The following is a 24,371-nucleotide window of genomic DNA, read 5'->3' as shown; positions in this document are numbered from 1 at the left end:
ACATAATACTTAACTATAGATAATATTCAGAGCTTCTCATGTATAAAGTCTTGCATTGAACTGTATCCTTCTTCCATACAGTAGACCAGGGGTCAGCAAACTTTTCCTGCAAAGGATCAAATAGTAAATATTTTAGGTTTTGCAGGCCATATAATCTCTATCAAAACCACTCAACTCTGCCACTGTGGTTGAAATTAACCATAAATGAATGAGTTCCCCAGGGCTGCAATAACCAAGTGCCACAACCTGGGTGGCTTAAAACAGCAGAACTTTATTATCTCAGTTCTGGAGGCTAGAAGTCCAAACTCAAGGTGTCAGCAGAGCCATGCTCCCTCTGCAACCTGCAGGGATCCTTCCTTACCTCTTCTACCTTCAGTGCTTGCTGACAATTGTGGGCATTGCTCGGCTTGTATATTTACTGCTTCAATCTCTGCCTCCTTTGTCACATGACCATCTTCTCTTGTATGTCTCTGCCTTCTCCTGTTCTTAAAATTAGTGAATTAGGACCCATTCCAGTGACCTCATCTTAACTTGATCCCATCTGCAATGATCCTGTTTCCAAATAAGATCACATTCACTGATATAGGGGGCCAGGATTTCAACATATTTTTCTGGGCAGGGGGAGGAGGCACAATTTAACCCATAACATTCATATTGTCATTTATTTCCCTCCTTACCTGAGTTGAGCTGCCCGCAGTTACTTTAATCTCGCACTTCCATAGCACATTGGTGCACTCCTGTGTCCATTGGTCAATTTGTGGTTCTTCTTGGCAAACCACAGCTGGGTTAAATTCAACTTCCCGTCTACTCTGTGTTTACATTCACACTATTTTAAATAGTTGAAGAAAAACTCATTAACATGCCCTCAGGGCTCGTCTTAAATTTATGACCACTAACCTCATTGGGTCTTAGAGGCATTGTTAAACATACCTTTTAATAACCTAATCACTTTTCCTTTCTCCGGAATGACTTCTCCCAAACTTATTTTTTCCCCCAACTTTCATTATCAGCTGATGACCTTGCTTAGGGAACTCACTGATGAAATTTTTGAAATCGGGAGAGAACTATTGTCTGCTGCCCTCACCACATTTACTCCCCACCTGCATGTGCATCCATATTATTTGTCTTCTTTCTATTCCTATGGATGTATGGTCCATGTCTCTAAAATGAGGCTTTCATCTATACTCCTTAGCTAAAACTCCTCTTCTCTATTTCTTGTCCCACCAGTTCTGTTTTTTGCTTCCGCCACTCCACCACAACTACTTTCATCAATAACATCAAAGACCTTCACATTAGTAATTCCAGTGATAAATTTCCAGGCTTCATTTTAATTGAGTAGCAGAATTGTGTACCACCGATTGTGCCCTTTTCTTTGATCCATTTTTTTTCACCCAGTTTTTAGAACCCCACACTCCCTTAGTTTTCCTCCTGCCTCAGTGGTCATTTTCTGTTAGTATTCATTGCCACAGCACTGTACAGTTCAGTCCTTAGAATATCTTCTTTGCTCTATCTACACTTACTCCCTTATGACCCCATCCAGGCTCATCACTTAAAGTATCATCTGTAATTTAAGATGAATGAGGTTAAGAAAAACGTTGTAGTCCCGTATGGGAACTAGGAGCTTTCAGTCTGAATAATACATATCCCAGATTTCTGCACTGAAAAGGTCTAGAAACTCATTGCTGGTGGGAATGGAAAATGGTACACATACTTTGGAAGAGGATTTGGTGGTTTCTTATAAAACTAAGTGTATTCTTCTCATATGATCCAGCAATCACACTTCTTAGTATTTACCCAAAGAAGTTGAAAACTTATGTCTACTCAAAAACCTCCACACAGATGTTTATAGCAGCTTTATTAATAAATGCTGAAACTTGGAAGCAATCATGACATCCTTCAGCAGGTAAATAAATAAATAAACAAACGATGGTCCATCCAGACAGTGGAATATAATTCCATACTAAAAAGAAATGAACTACCCAGCCATGAAAAGACATGACGGAAATTTACGTATTATTTTTTAAAAGATTTGTTTATTTATTTTAGAGAGACACAGAGAGAGAGAGAGCGCAAGTGGGTGGGGCAGAGGGAGAGGGAGAAAGAATCTCAAGCTGACTCCTCACTGAGCACAGAGCCTTACGCAGGGCTAGATCCCTGTACCCTGAGATCATGACCTAAGCTGAAACCAAGAGTCAGATGCTTAACCAATTGTGCCACCCAGGCACCCTGACATGGAGGAACTTTAAATGCAAATTACTAAGTGAGAGAAACTAATCTGAAAATGTTACATACTGTATGATTTCAGCTCTAGGACATTCTGGAGAAGATAAAACTATGGAGACAGTGAAAGTCCAGTGGTGGTCAAAGGTTAGGGCTGGAGGTGATGAATAGACAGAGCACAGAAGATTTTTAAGGCAGTGAAAATACCCTATATGATACCATAATGATGAATACATGTCATTAGACATTCGTCCAAACCCTCAGAATGTACACCACCAAGAATAAATCCTAAAGTAAATAATGGACTTTGGGTGATTTATCATGTGTTCATAAATAGTTCATTAATGATACCAACTGTACCATTCTGATAGGGGTATTGATAATGGGGGAGGTTGAGTGTTTGGGAGCAGGGGGTATACAGAAATCTCTATACCTTCCCCTCAATTTCATTGTAGGCATGAGCTTCCATTATGTAGAATAACTGTGTGGCCTATATGCCTTCTTTATCTTCACCATGTTCTTTATCCAATTCAGAATTTGTAGAAGACAGAATTATAGCCTCCAAAGATGTCCACCCCATTATCCCTGGAAAATTGTAAATATGTTGTTACATGGCAAAAGAGACTTTTCAAATGTAATTCAAGGTCTTAAAGTAGGGAGATCATCTTGGATTCTTTGGGCCCAATATAATCACGTGAGCCCTTAAGAGCAGAGACCGTTCTCTAGCTGGAGACAGAAAGGATGCAGCAGAAGTGAGAAAGTCTTAAAGCGTAAGAAGGAATCATGTGACATTACTGGTTTGGAGATGGGGCTGTGAGAGAAGCAATGCTTGGAAAAAGGAAACAACCTGAAGCAGCGGAGAGAGGTTCCCAAGGCTCAGCCTGCAAGGAATGGGGGGAACTGCATTCTGCCAACAACCTAACTGAGTTCAGAAGTGGATTCTAGAGACTTCAGGGAAGAGCCCAGGCTGGCAAACACTTGTTTTCAATCTCTTGAGAGACCAGAAGCAGAGTCCAGCCAAGTCCATCTGGACTTCCAACTGACCGAGCTGTGAGCTGGAAGTTTGCACTGTTTGAAGTCACCAAGTTTGTGGTAATTTATTACAGCAGAAATAGAAAACGAATACATAATCATTAACTACTTTGGAGTCTCTGAAGATCAGGCCTTCTACGAATTCACCTTTGGCATCTGGCAGTGAAAAGTCAGTGAAATTGACAATAGAGCAAGGAGCCATTGTACCTCCTGCGTGCTGACAACGAAGTATGAAGCGATATGCACGCGCACGTGCACACACACACACAGACACACACCCGTCCAGCCCTGACTGGTACCAAGAGGCCAAAAGATCCTAGACAGCATGGGCAGCTGGACAACTCTTCAGATCTGACAGATTTCAGCAGAAGTGGGTGTTGGGCTCCTTTCTTAAGCCAGCAATCATGTCAGAAAGAATGACCAGGCCATGAAGTAGCTTCAGGATTAAAGAAGCCTAAGTCTATCCTAACAAGCAGAAGATTTTCTAATTATTTAAGAACTGATTTTCTTTCTTTTTTCTTCTCATTAGTTAGGGTGTACCCACATCCCAAGCTCCACCCCAAGTGGTTCAGCAGGTAGAGGGGTTATCTGTAGAGCTGACCTAGGACACACTGAACTGATCTCCGAGACTTTCTACTCCAGGCAGAGCCTGTGGCCACCCCTTTGCTCTGGCTTGGATCTCAGAATCCATTAGAAGATATATGCCATCACCTCTCTTACCCTAACATGTGAATTAACTTTTCCTTACCTAAAACATATTTGACAGCACCTAACTGTGGGAAGGAGATGAAGGTTCAGGTGGAAATAGCCAGATGTTGCCTCCCTTCCACTGAGAACCATCGCATCACTGTAAGAGGATAGCCCTGGGTGAGGGATGAGATTCACATCTTGAGAAGATACTGTCAGTCTTGCTCCTTTGTGCTGTGGTTGGAAAAGTATGTGTGTACACAAAGAAAGAAAGAAAATATAAGTATACAGTGTCTGTAAATACTCCACTGATATAATTTGCCCAAGACATAGAAATATAAATGATAGATGGTTAGTTATTTTGGTGGGGGATAGTCTTGGCCCAGAGTGAAGAAAGCTATGAATATACCAAACTCAGGAGCAGGGATTTTGTCTAATAGGTAATGGGAAAATTTATATGTATAGCTTAAAGAATTAATTCCTTGAGAACTTTGGGTAGAAATCACATTTTGCTTTGATCTCTGAGGACAGTATGTTTGAGTTAATTAAAACACTGAGTATCTTGGGGCACCTGGGTGGCTCAGTCGTTAAGCGTCTGCCTTCGGCTCAGGGCGTGATCCCAGCGTTCTGGGATCGAGCCCCGCATCAGGCTCCTCCGCTGGGAGCCTGCTTCTTCCTCTCCCACTCCCCCTGCTTGTGTTCCCTCTCTCGCTGGCTGTCTCTCTCTCTCTGTCAAATAAATAAATAAATCTTTAAAAAAAACCACAAAAAACACTGAGTATCTTGAATCATTCAACGTCTTCAAAACCTTTCAAATACGTGGAACAAAAATAATCCTGAGTCTTTATAACCAAATATCCCATGTATTGGGGATCAAGAGACAAAGTTTATAGGATAAATTGTAGTATTTATAGGATAAAGGGCAGAACTGTCTATTTTCTAGGACTGTCAAGCTAAATGCCAGAAATCCAGGGATCTTGGTTATGGTGTTAACTATTTCATTAAATAACACAGCCTAGCTCAGAGAGATGAGTATCAATACACCTAAGAATTCATCGGTGACAGGGAAGGGAATGTGACCATGGGAACAGAAGTCTCGAGGAGTCCTTGGGAATTGTAGAGAGGCCAATGCATGGCTCAATACAGTGTACATAGTCCAGGCACAAGCCATTGCATTTGGAAATAAGAGGAAAAGGTGCCTTCAAAACTGGATAGAGGACTTGGATTGTACAAATAACTACATCAAACATAATACCACAGAATTATATTTATATTATACATTATTTTCACATTGTAACATCCACACTGATCACCTGTGACACAGTTCTAATGATTTTGAGTATATGTTTACTGTCATTTTTAATGTATATAATATATATGTAAATATATATATACATATATAAAATCTAGAAAATCAAGAGGCACTTCCAGTAATTCTGGCAAACAAGGAGGATTGTTGTAGTGTCTAAGCTAAAAAACAATAAAAAGTACAATTTATCTAATTTTTTTTTCTGTACAGATTTTACTTTTTACAAAATACTTATCAGCAATTAACTAAATCACTTAACAAATAATTATGATACAAAGATATGAAGTATTGCTACATATATTAAGTGCAAGGTACAGGTGAAAGGACAAGATGTATTTCAGTTGCAAAATGATCACTTAAGTCCAATGCTTCACTCTTGGGTTTCTAAAAGACGATAAATTTGGATAGTTATTAATAAACATATTCAGTTGAAAAGTGGTAAGAATTGCCTTGTTAAAAACTGTCATGTGCAAATGACATCCCCTATACTGTTACTTTGGTTGGTACTTCTTTGAAAATATTGCTTTTTAGGAATACCAAATTAAGTTAATACTTTCTGGTTTGCAAATACCCTACAAAGTCAAACATTTGGGACACACTAATTTAAACCTTCCAATGGCAGGTTTTTTTTTTTTGTTTTATGGGTTTTGGGTCAGGAAAAGGAAGAAATAATGACAATTAGAACAACTGTTTCATCAGGAATAAGAAACCCATTTTAACACCAAAAACCAAATCAAATTAACCAAATCAACCCAAACCAAAAATATTCTAGATTCAAATTAAAGTTCTTTCAGTTGCATATCCTAATAGCATTTTAGAAAGCCAGGGAGAATCTTATTTCCATTATTTTGCACTGAAAGTTCCAGAACATTTCTAAAAGCACCAATTTTCATTTTGTGATTTGCATGATAAAAATCTTCAGGAAGAAATATCAGGGGGTGGATGGGTTCAGTAATACTTATTTCCAGTGCTCATCAACTAACAAACTGTCCTTGTTGGAACAAAACTTATATGTATACTTCTGTGAGAATGTATCAAGAAGTAAAGTAACACTCATAAATGGAAAACAAAAACCAAACCAAACCACCAGTTAAGCAAATATAATATGGTGAAAATCCCATGCAAATATTTCACAGAGTATTAAAAAATAGTGATGTTTTTTTAAAAAAACCAATGAACAAATATATACTAAAAGTCAAGCCAAGAAACCCCACTAACAGGTAATATATAGATATGTTAGGGTTATTATTTAAAGATAGCAACACTGTAGTACTGGTTTATTGTTATAACTAGCTAAAACAAACCATGTGATAGGAGTTGCTTGAGCCATAAAAGAATCCGTTAACTTTTAAAATAAGGTTGATGGAAAATTCTAACAACCAACAAGTTACATATACAAATAAAACATCTTTAAACAATCACTTTTAATTTCACATTAAATCATCCAAATATTTTGCTATAATATAGGGAGTAAAATTACCAGTATAAAAAAAAAAAAATCCTTCCCTTCAAAAGGTACTCAAGCAGCAGTTTCCAAGCTCCAAGGGCTAATTCACATTCCAAAGCATGTGTAAGTGCTGACTGTAATAAAGGAAGTCAGGGTTGAAATATGGACCCATTAAGTCCCTTTACTCCAGAGTAACTAATAACTAAATTGGTTTGTCACAAAGATGGAGGGGTGTCCCAGGGTGATCCCTCACATTTTATATAGTGTTCACTCCCAATCCATAGGTCCACTTTTTTTTTTTTTTTTTTTTTTTTTTTTTTGCTTTTTAGTACCACGGGCTGCACAACCAAACCAGGCATAGTGAGTTAGAACTTGGGGTGAAAAGCGTTCTTTCTCCTTATTATGGCAGAGGAGAAATTCTGATTCCTTTTGCTTTACTATTTTGAGTTAAAGAAAGAAAACTGAAGAGGAGCTCCACTTTTCTCCTATGAGTTTGACTTTGTTTTTTTGTTTCAGGGTGCTTTTGTTTGTTTGTTTGTTTGTTTTTTTAAGAGGGAAGGGGCAATTTTCTGCTACAATTTGTTTCATCTGAAACAAGTACTTCTACTGACACTGAAATTTTAGTTAAAGCAGTAAGTTTTAAAATAGCTTTTTTTAAAAATTACTTTTCTATTAATGAATTCCAAATTCCAACCTACCATTTGATCAGTCTTGGTAGATGAAGTCGTGGGTGTGGTTTATGGCCTGGTCAGTGCTTCATCTGTGAAAGTCAAGATTAATAAGATACAATTTTTCTTAGTAATAAAGATGAGTATTTGGCATTTCAGTGTGTTACAATTTAGTAAAATATAATCTACATTCATAGACCCCTTATTTTAAAAACAACTTAATCCATGATAAATTGCTGGATAATAATACATTCCTTTTTCTTGGGAAAACCCAGAAGAACTCAGGCTATATTCTGCACACTCAATCTAATTAAACTATTGGGACTAAATTTATTTTTTATCTATTTCATGTATTTCTTGGACCCTCCATAAAGCATTTGCCTGAGGCATGACACACATTAGAAAAACAATTAAATACTTTCCAGTTTTCTGTTACACAATAGTAGTTCTGATTATATCAATATATTTAGCATCCATATACCATGGAATGTCATTTTGTGAGTTTTGTTTTAGTCGAATAATGAAAAAAAAACAATTTTTTAAACAGCTTTGGTTCAAAAACTAAATCAAATTTAAATATTTTTGATAGTACTCACATAGGATGATTTAATATTACTCTCTTTGAAGCATTTTTTGGTTGTTTGCATGATCAAAGAACCACTTCTTGATGTGAAGCAATGAGAAAACCTTTCTGAACAGGGACATGTTCAGTATTTCTTATCAAGAAGAAGGCGGTTTGGCTTCTCGTCTCTATTCCACCACTCCTCAGGGAAGCAGAAATCCATGAATACCAATGCCTGTCAAGGCAATCAACCTTAGAGGTATAATATGGAGAAGAACTACCTGCCCTTAGATAGTAAATTTGGGCTATTTTTAGAACCTGAAGCATATTCCAAAAACTAATTTTGTCTCCCATCTCTATATAATTCCATATAGTTTATAGTATTATTGCACTTAAATAATTTACACTGGATCAGTATTTTTGAATCTGCAGATGTGAACACTGAGTTCCACCATAAAATAAAGCTTTAATGTTCAGTTTTGGCTCTCCAAATGTATTTCCCAACAAAATGCCCAATTCTTTTGTGTCACCATTGTTAATCTGCTGTTAGAATGATGTCCTAGTATGAACTTAAAGATCACTTCAGGTGAGATAAAAGCACCATTAGGTAAGGTAAAAGCAGCATCATTTTAACAAATGAAATGTGTTGGTGATACACAAATGGCCTACGATTCATGGCGTATCATGGAGACTGAAAACCCTGTTCTTGTTCTCTGACCATGGGTCATCAGTGCTAAACATGATAGATACCATGCAAACCTCAAGTTAAGTTATTCAATGCACTGTTTGCAGTTTCATTAACTCAGTGCTTACAGTCTAGTTAATTTACCCCAAACTTGCCGTAAGAATTGGACTATTTTCTAGAGGAGCAACCTGATACGACTATAGGACCTAAAACTTGCATAATTCCCTCTGATTAGAAGTTCTACAAGCAATTTAATTTTGGAATGCTCCTCACCTAAATAGCTACTTGGTTTCCTCATCTTAAGGTGGAATTCTATTGAACGGATTAGAAACACAGACTGACCATATCAGTGAATTCAGTTTTCTTTCACAGAAAAATCATGAGAGAAACGAATCACCTAGAACAATGATCATAAAGTATTTTGTTGCTTGTTAGGAGAAAAGGTGAACAAAGGAAACTCAGTTTGGTTTCAAACTATATTGATATTTTAGCTCTCAATGGTCTGGAGCTATCAGCATTTGAAATTTTATTGATATTTTCTTTCCACACACAGGAGCTGATAATCTCTAGAATAAGGAGAATCTTGATTTACTCCCGAGTATGAAAGTTTACAAAACACTGTTTTACTGGAGACTTCTGCCAGTTTGAAAAGACAGTTTATTTCCAAAGTGACATATAAGCTAGGAAAGGCATCAAGTGGGGACTCCGCGTTAGGACAGAAGAGAGGGCAGTAAGATCCTTACTGTGGTTTTCATTCTTATTTTAGAAATATTTTAAAAGGCGAGGAGAGTGGAGATCCCCAGAATGAGAGAAGCACCAAAAAAATACTTGCCAAAACAGGATAGAAATGAGTTTTTGATTATTCACTTCTCATTAGTCAGGAGGTGTTCATCACACAAATAGCTCACTTTTGTAAAGCAGTCATTTTAAACTTAAGACTTTATTTACAATGATAATTTTCATATCTTTATTACTTAGAAAATAATTTATATTTTTCCACCATTTAAACAAAGAATAGGCCTGAGTCTCATGCCTTTTGCACAGCTTTTACCTTCAAAGAAAGTTCTCTGGGCACGTGACAGGGGACATTGGAAAATCGCGAATCAAGAGAGGCAGGGGACATGAGGAAATCACAATACATACACATAATCTGAACAGTCTGCATGTCCTACGATCCCTTTTCTTTAGTTTTACTGGGATTGCAATAGTTAGGATTTGTTCTGAAATTCCATCAAAATGGAACAGACAAAATTGGGTATTCTGCTTTTAGAAAATGAGCATTTTCTTAAATATGAGGACATTCCTTCACTTGTCAGATGAAGACCAACATAGATCTATCCAGAGCTACTGTCTTCATCTTCCACTGAGAGAAAAACCAAGTCTTATATAAAGGACAAAAAATACAATTTTATCGCTTAGAAAAAACCAAAGTGGTGTTTTCACCAAGGAAACAATATTCTAAAGGTTGGCTTAGATGGATAACCAAAAAGACATTCTATGAGCATGCTGGAAATGACACCAATGATGCTCACATGATACCTGGTCTTTTCCTTAACAGAAAGCAACCCCTAGCATCAAGGTCACCAGTTTCAAATTTTCCTACCACTGGTTTTATGGCTGTCTATACAGTTATCTTTTTTTCCTAAATGGGCTAGAAATTCCTTCATTTAAAAGACCTGAGTTTATCTAATGGCACCTATAAATAGGCTCATATAAAAATGTAGTAAATGGCAACAAATACACTGGCACTGCAGGGAGTAAGGTCCAGAGTTGGAAGTGAACAGGGTAATATTGCTGTCACCAAGGCGGGGGAGAACATCAGCAGCAGAAAACATCTTTTTATGTCCCTAGGCATACATTGGGATATAATGAATGCCTATGAAAGTCTCATACTCAATCTCCATTCCTTTATTTCGATGGACTTTTAGCTTTAATAGACTGGCAATTTATAATGGAAGAAAAAATGGTCAATCTGCCTGGACTGATGAACACATTTCTGGAATGAAGAGGTTCTAAGTGCTTTGGGCACCATGACTTCATGCACTTTAAAACAACATAAATGAAACCAGGTAGTTGCTAAGACCTCTACTCTGGCAGCCAGGCTGACCCCTTATTGGGGCCTTCCAGCTTTGACGAAGCTGACAGTGTATGCTTCTAGACTCTCAACCATTCAGCTGTCATCCCACTTGCTCCACACCTATAGTTTTCCTCAATGTAACAAGTGTTTTATTTTAGAGATGTATGGCATTTGGAGAAAGGGAAAAGATTCATTTTGTTAAGGAATTAAATGCAAGAGGTATGTGAGCATAATTTTTTTTTCCCTCCCTCTCTTATTTGTAAGGGCAGGAGAACAGTTAAAGTCATGGCGGAAATAAATGTATCTGATTCACAGTAGTTTTTGCAAACATGAGACACGTAGGCAACAGTAAGAAAATGGAAAACAACTCAGTTCATTCTGAATAATGAAGACCTAGTGTTAAGTCAAAAAGTATGAAATTATTCTCATTATTTAAGTAGAGTCTGCATCTTCTTGAGCCTTTTCATATTTTCTTACTTAATGGGAAATTTGCCTTGAAATTGTGTTTGCTTTTGATTGTATTATCTTTGCCTTGTTTAGAAAATGCCACGGGTTAATGTATAATCATTGCTTTGGGAGGGAAGAATATTCATTTATGAGAGACAAAGGCATCTTTAAAATGTAAACACTCTTTTCCATAATGTCAGAGGAAACAAAAATGAGAAACCACCATCAAGGTCTACTTCGAAGCTAAGATTGTTTCATGGATGAGCAGTTCCGTACATAGTACTGAAGGAGGAATTACGACCAAAAAGTGTTGGCAAGAAATGGACACCAATCATAAAAATTCGGTATTGGTTAAGAAAGTCTTTCTCTTTGGGAGACACGGACCCAAAAGTTACCCAAAAGTTAGTAAAAGTTCCTAGTGAAGAAACATTCTTTGTGGCATCCTCATTTAATTGGCATAAAATAACTGTACCAGATTATCATTTAAATTAGGATAGGTATATAAGTGGCTGTCCATAGACCTCTGGGCAAATGAATCATCACTCTCCTACTGGGCTTGGAGATAGATACAATGTATAAAAATGGTGATTAAAATATAACTTTATAAAAATGTTTCCCTTTTCCCTTTAAAAAAAAAAGAGTTTACTATCTACAGACACAAAAAAATCTTTATATTTACATCAAGATAACTATTCATGACAAATATAATAATATGAAATAAAATATTGAAAGTGAGTATCAACTTTTTAAATAGAGGTTTGGCTCACAGCATAAACAAGTGTAGATAAACAAATAAAATTAAAAAAAAAAAAAAGGACTTTCAATAATAGGCCCAGTCCCCCAAATCCCTCTATAATCTTCCCTGCCAAAAGGAACATGACAACGGGCCAGACTGCAGATAGAAGCCAACCCATCCCACAGCACGTGGAACACCACAACAGGGCTGTCAGTGGAAACTTCGCCACCCAAAGCCAATCTTCAACAGTTGCCAAGAATCGGGCTTTCACTATGTCAACAAACACCAAACCCCAGGCTGAAATTTTTCCCCTTCATCTCTCACTATATATCCTCCCATAGTGGGTTTCTTTTTGCCTTTTTCTTTCTTCTTTTTCTACCACACATTTTGCAGCAAATTAAGACACGGGGTGAGATCACTGTTAGAGCCATTCCCCAGGTCTTCTCTGGCAACGTCTTAGAATTCTAACCTAACTGAAAGATCTGCCTCCAGCTCCTTCTTAGATATTTATGTGTAAAGAATGCCATCCCCTTAAAAAGGTGATTTGATCTTCGGTGAGTGACATACTCACAAACAGCTCCTATACATTCATTAGGCAAGTAGATTGGAAAATGCCTGTCTTCCAGGTTTAAGGCTGGCGATAGAGCGCCTCCAAGTGGTGCATGAGCAGTAGTACCAGTCACGTGGCCCTCTCACCAGCCTGGGAATACCCTCCCTCTGCGGAGGGGCCTGTAGTGAAGCTACGTGGAGGAAGGCGTTTGCGGCCCCTCAAAGATACTCCAGAGTGAACTGCCTTCTGTTTGTTCAGAGGTGCTGAGTCATCTGCTGCCGCTAGTCTATGAACTACTAAAAACCATAAAAATCTCTCTTTACATTCACTCCTCTCTCTCGTTCTCTCTCTCTCTCTCTCTCTCTCTCTCACACACACACACACACACACACACACACACACACACACACACACACGATGCTGGCAGGATGTATAAGAATTCAAATAATGCTCTGGAACTTTCATCCGTCAGTACTAAGAGCAAAAGCTCCTTAGCTGGTAACCTACATTCACTGCACTGTTTCCCTGCTAAGCCGCACCATTTCCTTTGTGATTTGTTTTCCTTTATTTTTTCCTTTATAACTTATTATATCACAGTGACCACTATATATCTTAATATGAATGTTACTAAATCGTGGAGCCAGTAAGCCTGGCTTTCAGTGTGCATGTGCGTGTGCGTGTATGTGTGTGAATATGTTTTACATGTATCTACGTGCGAGCTTATATACACACACACATATATATATTTCTTCCTTAAAAAAATCCTTAGAAGCTGGTGTTGCAAATGTGAAAGCTTCTCTGAGCAAGAGTTTTTAACAATGTACCTCACTGTAAAAATAAACACATAAAATGCGAAGAATCCCAAAACGCAATAGCTGTTTGCCCATCTTCTCGAATTTCTACAGTGTTGTGTCTAAGTGTTGTGCTGGCTTGAAAAGAGTCTGTGACAAGTCACTCTGTTTGGAAACACAGCTCATTGAATCCACCGTCACTGGTTTTGTTCCGGGGTCAGGATCTCCTCTCCTCGCAGCTTCCCTTTCTCTTCCTCTTCTTCCCTGATGGCCTGGATCTGTTCTGAGGGATGCTGCTGGGGGGACGGGTCCAGGGACGGATTCTCTATGCCTGCCAACCGCTGTTCCTCTTCAATGACTTTCTTCCACATCTTGTGGTTCTGCAGGAGGTGCTGAGTTATTTGGCAGTAGATTTTCCTCCTTTTGAAAGTTTTCTTTCCTGAGAAAACACCAAATCACTTATTTGTGTGCTCAGTTATTTCTTTTCACATTATTAATAGGAGCTAAGTACCAAATGGAGATGTATATCAGCGGATTTGTTTATCACAATACCGTTGTTTGCGAGAGTGGGGCAATAAGAGGAAGATGGCAACAATCAGTCATATATCATGGAGACAAATCCGTGAACAGGATTTAATATTCAGTAAAGCCCAATACAAAGTTTTGCTTGCATCTTGGTATTATTCTCAATACATTCAGATCCTCAGGACTGTCCACCTAGACTACTGGAAGAACCTCTTGTCTTCCTTCACTTTGTCAACTAATTCAACTCCAGAAGTCTACAAGAATGAGTTCTTTATAGCTTGTTTCAGCGTTACTGTTCTGCTTCATGAAAACTAAAAAATGAATGTCAAACGCCTCTCAAAGTTCTCACACAAGCTGGCACGAACCCACGTTTGCAGTCTTCCTTCTTCTACGGCCTGGCTTGTCTCTACTTCACTGTTCTCTCTCCTGTATATACAGTGAACTCTTCTTGTGCTTTCAAGCTGGTACTGCCCCTTTCTCAAAGGCTCTTCTCAGTCACTGAAAGTTCACACCCATTTATTATTTTAAGACTCAATCAGATGTCACATAATTCCTCCTCTAAGAAACAATCTCCCTTTCCCTCTCTTCTAAACTCTCATTTCACTCCATATCATCTTCTCAGAATACAGATTGCTTTCATTTTTTTTCCTGTCTCATTATTATTACCTCTTTTTCTGATCACCGTATAGTCCAAATCATTGAGGGGAAACTCTCATCCCCTTTTTTAATTATGTAGTTCTAGAAAAGGTTGTCAAACTCTACTCCCCACCCCCCAACCTTCTGACAACACAGCTGTGTCACAGTGACTGGTCAAAGGTATGTATGTGACCCCAATCAGGTCAGCTAGAGTTCTTCCCTGGGACTTTTCCCAATGGCACAAAATGAGAATGAGTCAGGGAATGCAGACTGGGGATCTTTTCTCCTCTGCTTATTTATCTAGAATGAAGGGGATGTAGAACTGCTCTAGTTCCAGTCTCATGAAGAAAGCAAGGTTGAAGATCAGGTTGTCAGGCAAGGGACTCTGAGACAAGGGCAGGTGCAAGTAAGCGTGGATACTAGACAACATCAGGTTTACCTGAACCAATCATTTTCTCTTTTGTATATGCTCACTTGATTGGAGTCTTGTCACTTGTAACAAAAACAATGTCCTCAATAATGTGCATCCTCTAGGATATTTATCTTGTTCTTATATATTCTAGCATTAGCCCCTCTATTAGACTACAGCTTCTTTTAGGGAGCCTTGTAAAGACCTGTAAACACCTGATACAGAAGGAGGCTCAGCAAATATGCATTTAATAAGTAAATAAATTACATTGACTTGGTGACCAAAACATTTCATGTTTTCAACGTAGAAGTACTGAAGCCAGTTTTCACAGAATCAAATCTCTTGGTTGAGGAAATGTAATAAAATCAATTTCAACAGAAGAAACAGAAGATATTTTAAAGAATTTGAATTGATACCATAATTTACTCTTTAGCCTTCCACTTCCTTATTTATTTATTAAGCACCTAATGTGTACCAAGCATGCCAGGTTCTGGCCATTCACTGATAGACATAATGCCAGCATGCAGTTTTTACTCTAGGGGGGAGACAGTGAAAAAGCAGGTGCAATCATATTGAGTCTTACAAAATCTTTTAAAGGTGGCATAAAGAGAGAAAAAGGACTCAGCTGAGAGGATACGGCATGATGATGGTGGCTTGGGATGGGGTGAAGGTAATGGAAATGAAGAGAAGTCGATAAATGTGAGATACATTTGTGAGGTTTAATCAACATGACTTTGGCAACTGATTAGATGTAGGGAAAAAAGAAGAGGGGGGAATCAAGTTAAAAGTAGAGCTACCCTACGATCCAGCAAGTGCACTACTAATAATTTACCCAAAGGATACAAACATTGTGATTTGAAGGGGCACATGCACCCCAGTATTTATAGAAGCAATGTCCACAATTGCCAAAATATGAAAAGAGCCCGAATGTCCATTGACAGATGAATGGATAAAGATGTGGTGTATATGTACAATGGAATATCACTCAGCCACCAAAAAGAATGAAATCCTGCCATTTGCAACAACGTGGATGGAACTAGGGGGTATTACACTAATTGAAATAAGTCAGTCAGAAAAAAACAAATACCATATGATTTCAATCATATGTGGAATTTAGGAAACAAAACAGATGAACATAGGGGAAGGGAGGGAAAAATAAGATGAAAATTGAGAGAGAGACAAACCATAAGAGACGCTGAACTCTAGGAAACAAACTGAGGGTTGCTGGAGGGGAGGTCAGTGGGGGATGGGGTAACTGGGCGATGGGCATTAAGCAGGGCACTGGATGGAATGAGCACTTGGTGTTATATCAACCGATGGGTCATTAAATTCTACCTCCGATATTAATAAAAACCAAACCAAACCAAAACAAACAAAAAAACAACCCTGAGCTGTCTGGCCTGAGCCAATGAGTAGCTGGTATTAAGATGTACTAAGAAAGGCAACGTTAGGTGAAAAGATTTGAGGGGGATGCTGAACATGAAATGTCTGGGAGACCTTCCAGTAGGCAGCTGGTCTTGAGCTTAGAAAAGGGTGTGTTTGCAGCCAGAATATAACTCTTAGTACCTTTATCTGAGTGACCATTTTAGACTTAGGCCAAGAATTTAGAAAGTAAGCTAAGATCCCCTGTTAGACTGTAAACTTCCCGATGGACAGAAACCTGTCCCTCCCTTTGTGTGTACATTCACAAAGCTCCAGACTTCAGTAAGTATTCAGTTAGAGTCTACTAGATGAATCATGTTCTCCCTAGTTTCTGTTCCACAGGTGCAAGAAAGTGATCAAATGTTGATATGTCATAAAAATGACAATGATACGAAAAAGTGGTCCATAGGATATTCTGATCTAATTGAGACTATGTTAAGAGTTAATAATACAAGTTACCAGGATGGTCAGCAGGGATATTCGGGTTTACTTAATGAAGTAGCAATGATTTACAATGTATAATCTGGGGGAGGACGGGAAGAAGGAAAAAAAAGAAGAAAAAAAAATAGTAACAATAGGAAAAGAAAAATCCATTTGCTATGAGGTGTGCCAAAGGAGCGAGATCTCTTGGAGGCCATCCACCGAAATTTTTAGGGAAGTACTAGTGATTCCTTCAACGGTTGTATTATAACATACCACAAAAATTTCCTGCATTTTACAGGATAAGATCGATTGAAAAATACAGTTCAAATTAAAGGACATTAAATTCAATTATCTTGAATTACTTTTGAACCATACAGACACATAACAAAATTATTAAGTGGAATATATGCCAGGGGGAACGGATACAGGAAAAGTCATAGGCAAGAATTTAAAAAATGATTTACTGTATTCATTATTTTATTTATGAGATAAACCCATCAATGAAACTTACATCATTACCTATTAATTTACAAGCAATTTTCTGGATGCTGCGGACACAAAGACCCATTAGTCCAAGAGCTTGCCTTAAGGTAGCATACAGTTTATAGGGGAGAAGGTGAAGAAGACAAAAAACGAAACACACATGCTGTATTTGTTTTATGACAATGTACACATGTGTTCAAGATGGTCTTAATGCTCCCCTTAGCTTGACTAACTTTAAACAGGTTTCTTCCAGATTATAGGTCTCTGACTTCCCTTTTCTTATAGCATTTACTTTGTAAGAGTCGAAAGAACAAATACCTTATTTGCTCCTTTGTAATATAGATAAATCTTCTCCCAACTTCTAGCCAGTTTTACAATCCAGGAACATCTTGCTCAAGTACTTGGGTGAGACTGTTTTGAAATGAAATGATTGAGAAAAACAGGGTCCCTAACTTCAGTCTCCATGGGAGGGTAAGTACCCAACTTCAACAAGTACCAGTTAGCAAACACAGACGGCTCAATCACATTGACCAACTTCTCTCTAAGGTCCTACAGGACATTTTCACTAGCTCATGCTAGTGCTTAAAAATTCTCCTGCCTTAGTTTCAATGGAATTGAGCTTAATCTCTCTTCCTTATTGAAATAACCTTGAATAAAGTCTTTTTTTGACATTTTTAATAAGTGTGCCATGCAATTTCTCTCTGACATATTAAATCATGGCAACACACATGACTCAATCTGCGAGGGAATAGGTAAGATTTTTTTCAAAGGGGGGCGCCTGGGTGGCGCAGTCGTTGAGCGTCTGCCTTCGGCTCAGGGCGTGATCCCGGCATTCGGGATCGAGCCCCACATTGGGCTCCTCCGTTGGGAGCCTGCTTCTTCCTCTCCCACTCCCCCTGCTTGTGTTCCCTCTCTCGCTGGCTGTCTCTCTGTCATATAAATAAATAAAATCTTTAAAAAAAAAAAAAAGATTTTTTTCAAAGGATAGGACACCTGACGTGAGATATAAATTTTGAGAATTAAATACACTGGGTGAAGAAGGTGTGGACAGCATTCCAGGCAGAGTGAGGGGCATGCAGACAGGCAGAAGGTCATGGGGTCCTGGAGCATGACATTAATTTCTTCATTTGAAAGTTTCTTAATAAGGATACACACACACACACACACTAAATTTAAAGAAATCTGAATTATTTCTATAAAAATCAATAAGATATATTACTACTACATTAGTGTTTTTTTTTGTTTTGTTTTTTTGTTTTTTTTTTTAGAGAGAGGGAAGGAGGGGCAGATGGAGAGAGAGAATCGGGGCTCGATCTTACGACCCTGAGATCATGACCTGCGTTAAAATCAAGAGTCAGATGCTCAACCAACAAGCCAACCAGGCGCCTCTACATTAGATGTTTAGAAGCACATTTATGAAATTACTCTTCTACCAAAGCCATCTACTTATCTATTTTTACTTTCCTTTTATTGTAGTTAGGTACAAATCAGTTTCTGTTGAGAAATTTTTAAATGTTAATATACTTTTTAACCTGTCGCTTTAAATCAAGAGAGTTACACACGAGCATCGGCTGAAGGATAGATCTGAATCAGGGTGGTACGAGAAATGCTACTGGTCAAGGTGATTACTCCATCTGAAAGTTATACACGTTCATGGCAGTGTATTCATAGGGAAGAGGTAACAAAAGCTCAATTTTTCGCCTTTTCCTTTCAGGGCAGCCCCCATGAGAACAGCTGTTCTCTTATTAATGCTGTTAAACATTAGCAATAAACCTCTCTGGAATTAAACTGAATAAGGTGACGTAGAAGAAAGTTTGTACCAAATAAATTTGCGTAGATTAGAGTCCGCAGGTGGTCTAAAACATGCCTGTATTGGGAGCCAAATTGTTCAGCACTGGAACCTTTTGAAAGGAGAACAAAGAGCCTTTCATTGCTCAAATTCTAAATGCAGCTTAGTACTTCATTAGAAACCTCTTAGTTCACCGTAGGAATCTTTCAGATTTAATTATGAGGTTGGGAAAAAGCCTTCTTTCCCTAGGATACCATATTGAAACATTTAATTCTGTGTTTCCTGGGAGATCTCCAAGTTTTGCAAATTGCTGAAATTATCAGTGCATATTTAATCTAAATTTTTTTTCTGAAATCGAAGTTTCAGGCTAAATCAAGTTAACCATCTCAGTCAATGTGATTATGAAATTAAAATTACTAGGATTCTACAGCAGTAGAGTTTGGAGAGCTAGGTTTGGAGAGCAACACATCAGAATCTGGAAGTCAGTATGGCAACTTAACCCTACAGAACGGCAAAGTAATTGAATATCTGGTTGTCGAGTTTGCTGCTAAAGCCAACGTTGACAAGTTGGGCCGGTTAAATCTCCTGGCCTGTGTTCTTTGATTCCTGATGCCTGTATTATGTGTGTGCTTTCTCGGTGTGTCTGAGTTCAAACAGCAATCAGTGAGGGCCCATGGGAACAAAGCTTTTCCAAGAGGCTAAGCCTACAACACTTTCCAGTGTCACTCATTGGAAAAACAAAACAAAACAAAACAAAAACAAAAAAAAAACCTGTCCTGTCCTTAGACAGCAAACTACTGGCTCTTTCAAATGAAAACAAGTTAAAAAAAAAAAAAAAAGGAAAGAAAAGAAAAGAAAAGAAAACCAATACATGTTTATTAAATGAACAAGTGAAAAAATAAGGCACGAATCCCAATCTTGGCTCCAACCTCTGAATCTCAGGATTAGCCCCAAACTGCTAATGGAAACCTTTTTATAAGCACCAGAGAAATAAAATATAATTACTTTGATAATAGAATACTAAAGGAAAACAACTTTTGACTTTCCCCTCATTCTGTACCTAAGTTAATATATAGGACAGAACTTAGGCAAAAATTCGACCTGGAACCAAATTTGCAAAACTCTCATCAGTTTATACTTAATAAAGATTTCCCTATCTCTGTGTTGTAAGCTTACAGCAGAGTACTCACATGAGGGGAAAATGGGTCAATACCCATGTTACACTGTATTTACTGGATGGCTGAGATGAACTGAGTCATGAATTTTCCTGACTGTGCTAAAAAATAGGAACAGATGATCAGATTTTCTCTCTTTCGTAATATTTTGGGTAAGTGTTTTGAAAAAAATTATGACTGCACTTTCTTTCTGAAGGCAGATGAAACCACGTACTATGTTTTTGCGAACACAAGAACAGTATTCGTGCAATAGTGCTATAAGGGTTATGGGTTTTACCAATTATGTTATTTAGGTCTCCTCCCTATGACAGGAGAATAGCAGAGAATATTTCATGACGAGAAGAAAAATAATCTCTTTTTATAGTCAGGTAAGTTCAAATGGATTAGGTTGGCTACACGATGTGCTCCAAATCAATGACCAGATGGAAACACTTTTCATCGTCACTAACACCACTACTCTGTCGGGCTCAAAGCCACAGTCCTTTCTCACTTGGAAATTTCAACAGCCTCTTATTACCCTCTCTCTACCCCCAAACTCAAGAGTATTCTCAATACAGCAGCTGAGGCAACCCTTTTAAAATGTAAGCTCAATCAGCTAACTTTTCTGTGAAAAATCACTGACGGCTTTCCACCTCATTCAGAGTAAAAGCCAAACTCCATACTGTGACCTACAGAGTCCCACCTTCAAACCCTATATCATCTGGCTCCCCACCGCCTCTCTCCTGCTGCTCCCTCACCCCCTTTCCTCTGTCTCAGCCACCCCAGCCTTTCAGATTCTTCTTCAACACCCAGCCAACACCCACCTTAGGACCTTTACATGGTTTGCTTTTCTCTTGTCCTTGGCACGCTTTTTCCATCTATACTTCCATGGATTATTCTCCCACTTCTTCCAGTCCTTTTTTTTTTTTTAATCTCTTTTTTATTTAGACCATCTGTGGCTATCTTATCTAAAATTTTAACCTGTCTCTGTAATATTTCATATCCCTCTTCCTCTTTTTAACTCCAGCATTTGTCAGTACTTCAAGCTTAGTGTCTACTGACTCCACTGGAAAAAGTCTAAATGGGCAAGGATTTTTTTTCATATCTTGTCTGATTTGTTCATGGCTCTACCTTCAGTACCTGGAAGAATGCCTGGCACAAAGTAGATGCTTAATAAATATTTGTTACATGAATGAGTGATAACTACCTCTCACATGGTCTTCCTCCAACTAAGCCAACAAAATGGTTGCTCTCTATGGTATCTGAAATTCCTTTCATCTCTAAATCATTAAGATACATTGAAGAACAGGCTTCAACTTCTTGATTTCTTTTTACTTCATAACAGAGGCTGTATCTTTGTATGAATGTGGTATTATAATAGATTCCATAGTCTATAATTTCTATTGTTATGATATTAGGGAAGGGAGGTTATACACAATCAGATGAAGATGATACCTGGACACAAACTATGTGATTCATGAGAAGCATAAAATTTATCTGAACCTACATTAAAAAAAAATCTTAGAAAATCACACTAGAAATAGATTTTATAAAACTTACTTGGAGATTCATTATTTTCACAGGTTTCCTCTTCATTTGCTGCTTCCTCCTCCTCTTCTTCTGGGTCATCAGTATCTCCTGACTCATCACTATCTTCCACCCACTTCCCTGGCATTAGTCCTGCTGAATCATAGGAGTTGCACAGAGGACCCACAATGTGAGAGATGAAGGATTCCTGAAGATTGGCCAACTGAGGAGCAGAACGGTCCATGAAGGGGCTTATTGGTAACCCAAGGCTGGCCTCTTCATCACCCTAGAAATAGGAATTTAGCATGAACAGTCAACCAGAAAGATAAATGACATGGGAAGTTTAAAATACTAGTAAAGTTAACATTCACTTGGCACCTAAAATCTGCAATTATGTAAGAACCCAGACATTCAGGTGTGAACCCCCTCTTTTACTTGACTGCTAAAAGATTCTACCCAAATTCCTAAGATACCTGTACAAATGTTTTCTTGCCATTTATCACTTTTGGGATCTTGAGGTTTTGGCTTTTTGATCAAAGGGCAATAGAAGAAATGATCTAATGTCTTAGCAGATGGTAGTTCTTACTATGTCACTCCTTGTTCTAATAGAGTATAAATGTACTTCAAAATGCAATGCTGGCAATAATTACGAAACAAATACATAATCTATCATGTTTTCTTCCTTTTGTCTTGGCTGCCAATAAAGCTTAGAATAATTTATTGCTCAATTAAATGTGCTACCTTATCCCAGGTTTTGGTTGAATTATATCTCCTGTGATTATACAATTTCTGATATTCTTATTTGTCAACATGTTTAATAGTACTACTGCATAAGTGTTTTTATTTTGAACTACTTCAAATCTTTCTGGAAAAAAAAATAGCAGACTGTAAACCAGTAGTCACCTAGCAAAATTAATAAAGGAAATATACTGAAATACCAACAATGGTTATGTCTATGTAGTAGAATTATTATAAGTGGGTTATCCTTTTCCTTTATGTTTTTTGTATTCTTTTTAAATTTTATTTCTTTTTTTTTTAAGATTTTTTATTTATTTATTTGAGAGACAGAGAATGGGGAGGGGCAGCGGGAGAGGGAGACGCAGGCTCCCCACTGAGCAGGGAGCCCGTTGCAGGACTCCATCCCAGAACCCTGGGATCATGACCTGAGCTAAAGGCAGATGCTTAACCAACTGACCCATCCAGGCGCCCTATTTATTTTTTTTTTTTTTGTATTTCAATATTTGGGGATTGATTATGAATTAATCTCATTTCTAGAAAAGGCAATACATTACTTTCTAGAAAGTACAAACCTTTTGTCCTATGAGTAAGTCCTGTCTATAAAACCCACAAAAGTTCTTTCTAATCCCTCTTCAAGTATGTCCAGTGATAGGCAATTTATTACTTAAAAAGGTGTCTCACCTTATTTCTGGATGCCTTTATAATACATATTTCTTTCTCACATTGTCTTGAAATCAATCTCCCTATAACTTCTATAGACTGGTTATATTCATACCCTTTTTAGGGAAGCAGAAAGAAATCTAATGTTTCTTATAAATCAGATCCTGTATTAGGTGATAATTTATTTTCTTTAATCTCCACAACAATATATGATACACTTAATCCTAAATTTGTATATCATTCTTTAACGTATTTGAAGACAGTAACTATATCACCCCCATTCTCCCCCTACCGGGAAATTTTTTTTTTAATTTTTTATTTAAATTCAATTTATTTAACATATACTGTATTATTAGTTTCAGGGGTAGAATCTAGTGATTCATCAGTTGCACATAACACCCACTGCTCATTACGTCAAGTGCCGTCCTTAACACCCATCACCCAGTTACCCCATCCCCCCACCCACCACCCCTCCAGCAACCCTCATCATGTCCTTTTATGTCACTGATTCCGGTCCTTTACCCATGCTCCACTACCTCCGGAATCCTCTTAAAGAGTAGTTCACAGTACTCAAAGTTTCACTTATAATCTGATGAGTGTAGGGTAATGTGGGGAAGATCACCTCATGCTTACATTTCTGTGGTAGATTTTTTGATAGTGTGTTTACTCTCACATTATCATGTCAAATAAAATGCCTATTTATAAAGCTTTTTCATATGCTGCTGTTATTGACTATTAAAAGTAAATGAATTTAATCTGATGGACATTCCTCCATAATAAAGGACAACGAGCTTCTATTAATAATTAAAAAAAGAAACGGTATGTCAATGATCTTCCTATGTCTCAGTAGGTCATTTCATTATTTCAACATCTACCCCCACCCCCATCCCCACCCCCTGCAATAACTTTATCTTAGAGTTTTTAGTTTTCGATCACAATTTTACAGCTTTCGCAAGCTTTTGTGAATTTATGAGCAGCCTAATTATGGATTAAGAGAGTTTAGTTACCTGTTCATAAAATTCATTGACAATACCCTCTGTCCACTGAAGATGGAGCTCTTTACATTTAGCTGGCCCATTGATATCAGCCAACTTTATACACATTTGGCAAACCAGCAGGCGATCATTTTCATTGGTCCAATCTATTCCAACATCATCATTCACCTGTTTGAGGGGCAAAGGTAAAATGTGGTTTGCCTCAATGAAAGCAAAAGTTAAACAGAATAAACAACAAAATATTTATTATCATCTTAACATGTAGAGATCAGAATACCAAGAAATGAGGAACTTCTAAGCTATTTAAAATGCTACTGGCTTGCATAATAGTAAAATAGCTCATCAGAAAAATAAAATTTTAAATGATGGATAAAGTAATTATTAATTATGGAACTGAAA

General features: G+C 37.7%; 1 protein-coding gene across 2 annotated transcripts in view; it reads right to left on the bottom strand.

Moving 5' to 3' along the window:
- Window positions 1–9,452: 9,452 nt before the first annotated feature.
- Window positions 9,453–24,371, bottom strand: part of PDE3A (phosphodiesterase 3A) — a 312,963-nt gene continuing 298,044 nt past the window's right edge. For both annotated transcript variants that reach the window (XM_045781385.2, XM_045781386.2), the window contains exons 14-16: window positions 23,985–24,140; window positions 21,613–21,865; window positions 9,453–13,650 (exon numbers count right to left, since the gene is read on the bottom strand). In XM_045781385.2, coding sequence (XP_045637341.2) covers window positions 13,409–13,650; window positions 21,613–21,865; window positions 23,985–24,140 — 651 coding nt within the window. In that variant the 3' untranslated portion in view covers window positions 9,453–13,408. The remainder of the gene's footprint in view (window positions 13,651–21,612; window positions 21,866–23,984; window positions 24,141–24,371) is intronic.

Source organism: Ursus americanus, chromosome 25 (assembly GCF_024610735.1).
Source record: "Ursus americanus isolate L20-20 chromosome 25, mUrsAme1.1.p, whole genome shotgun sequence".
In the NCBI taxonomy this organism is placed as follows: domain Eukaryota; kingdom Metazoa; phylum Chordata; class Mammalia; order Carnivora; family Ursidae; genus Ursus; species Ursus americanus.
Note: the sequence above shows the minus strand (reverse complement) of the source record. Positions and strands in the feature narration are given on the sequence as shown.